This window comes from Bison bison, unplaced genomic scaffold (genome assembly GCF_000754665.1).
Source record: "Bison bison bison isolate TAMUID 2011002044 unplaced genomic scaffold, Bison_UMD1.0 scf7180017864115, whole genome shotgun sequence".
Classification (NCBI taxonomy): domain Eukaryota; kingdom Metazoa; phylum Chordata; class Mammalia; order Artiodactyla; family Bovidae; genus Bison; species Bison bison.
This window is the reverse complement of record NW_011494687.1, coordinates 1738186-1739115: the sequence shown is the minus strand read 5'-3', so window position 1 is coordinate 1739115 and position 930 is coordinate 1738186. Positions and strand designations below refer to the sequence as shown.

The window sequence follows — 930 nt, the reverse complement described above, 5'->3', positions numbered from 1 at the left end:
CATCTCACCCCAGGGCCCCATCTCACTCCAGGGCCCCTCATTCCTGGCTCGCCGGTGGCCAGCTCTCAGGCCCCAGCCACTTACCGTCGGGCTGGCGCAGGGCGTGGAAGACGTGCAGGTCCATGGGCCGGTGCAGTGTGCTGATCAGGAGCGTCTTGTTGGTGCCCGTGGTCTTGTGGGCTCGGTTGATGGATTTTGTCTCCCAGTCGGTCCAGTAGACATAGTCCTCAAACAGGGTCAGCGCGAAGATGTGCGGGATGTCCTGGCTTAGCACTGCAGGGGGCCGCAGGGTGTGGGGGTCAGGCCTGGGCCGCTGGTCAGCAACTGGGCAGCATGAGGCGCCTTCCCTACTGGGCCCTCTTAACCCCATAGCAACCCTGTGAGGTGGGCATAGCCCTGCTGCAGCCCCTGGTCACATAGCAAGCGAGTGGCAGAGCTGAAACTCAACTCCAGGCCTGTCTGATGGCAGGGTCCTGCCCCTGTATTCTCCATCGTTCCCTGTCAGGAAGTGGGGGCATGCTGCATACCCCAGCCCCAGTCCCCCGCACCTTCCTCAGGGCCCATCATCTGGAACTGTGCCTGGGAAGGTGCCTGTCTCTTGCCGTCCTCAGGGAGCCGGTGGTGGCCTCGTGCCTAGGTGGGTTCTGGGGACATACCCTGTGGTGCTCTGAACCCCCAGACCCTTGGTGGGTGGTGTCCTCAGGCCATGCCCTGAGTGGCTTTTAAGCCCACTCTTGCCCCAGAGGCCTGATCCCCTGAAGTTTCAGAACCCCCGTCCCCAGCAGGTTGGCTATGCCAGGGCAGCTTCACTGGCACACTGACCGACGTGACGGTTGGAGCCGTCCAGGCTGGCAAACTCAATGTAATCCTCACGGGCGTCGGCCCAGTAGATGCGCTCGGTGACGTAGTCCAGCGTCAGGCCGTTGGGCC

At 63.1% G+C, this 930-nt stretch overlaps 1 protein-coding gene across 1 annotated transcript in view; it reads right to left on the bottom strand.

Annotated features, from left to right (window-relative positions):
• LRP1 (low density lipoprotein receptor-related protein 1) overlaps nt 1-930 on the bottom strand; it is an 82151-nt gene that overhangs the window by 13521 nt on the left and 67700 nt on the right. Inside the window, 2 exon segments of the mRNA XM_010839371.1 lie at nt 85-273; nt 823-930. The exon segment at nt 823-930 is cut by the window's right edge and continues 4 nt beyond it. Coding sequence (XP_010837673.1) covers nt 85-273; nt 823-930 — 297 coding nt within the window.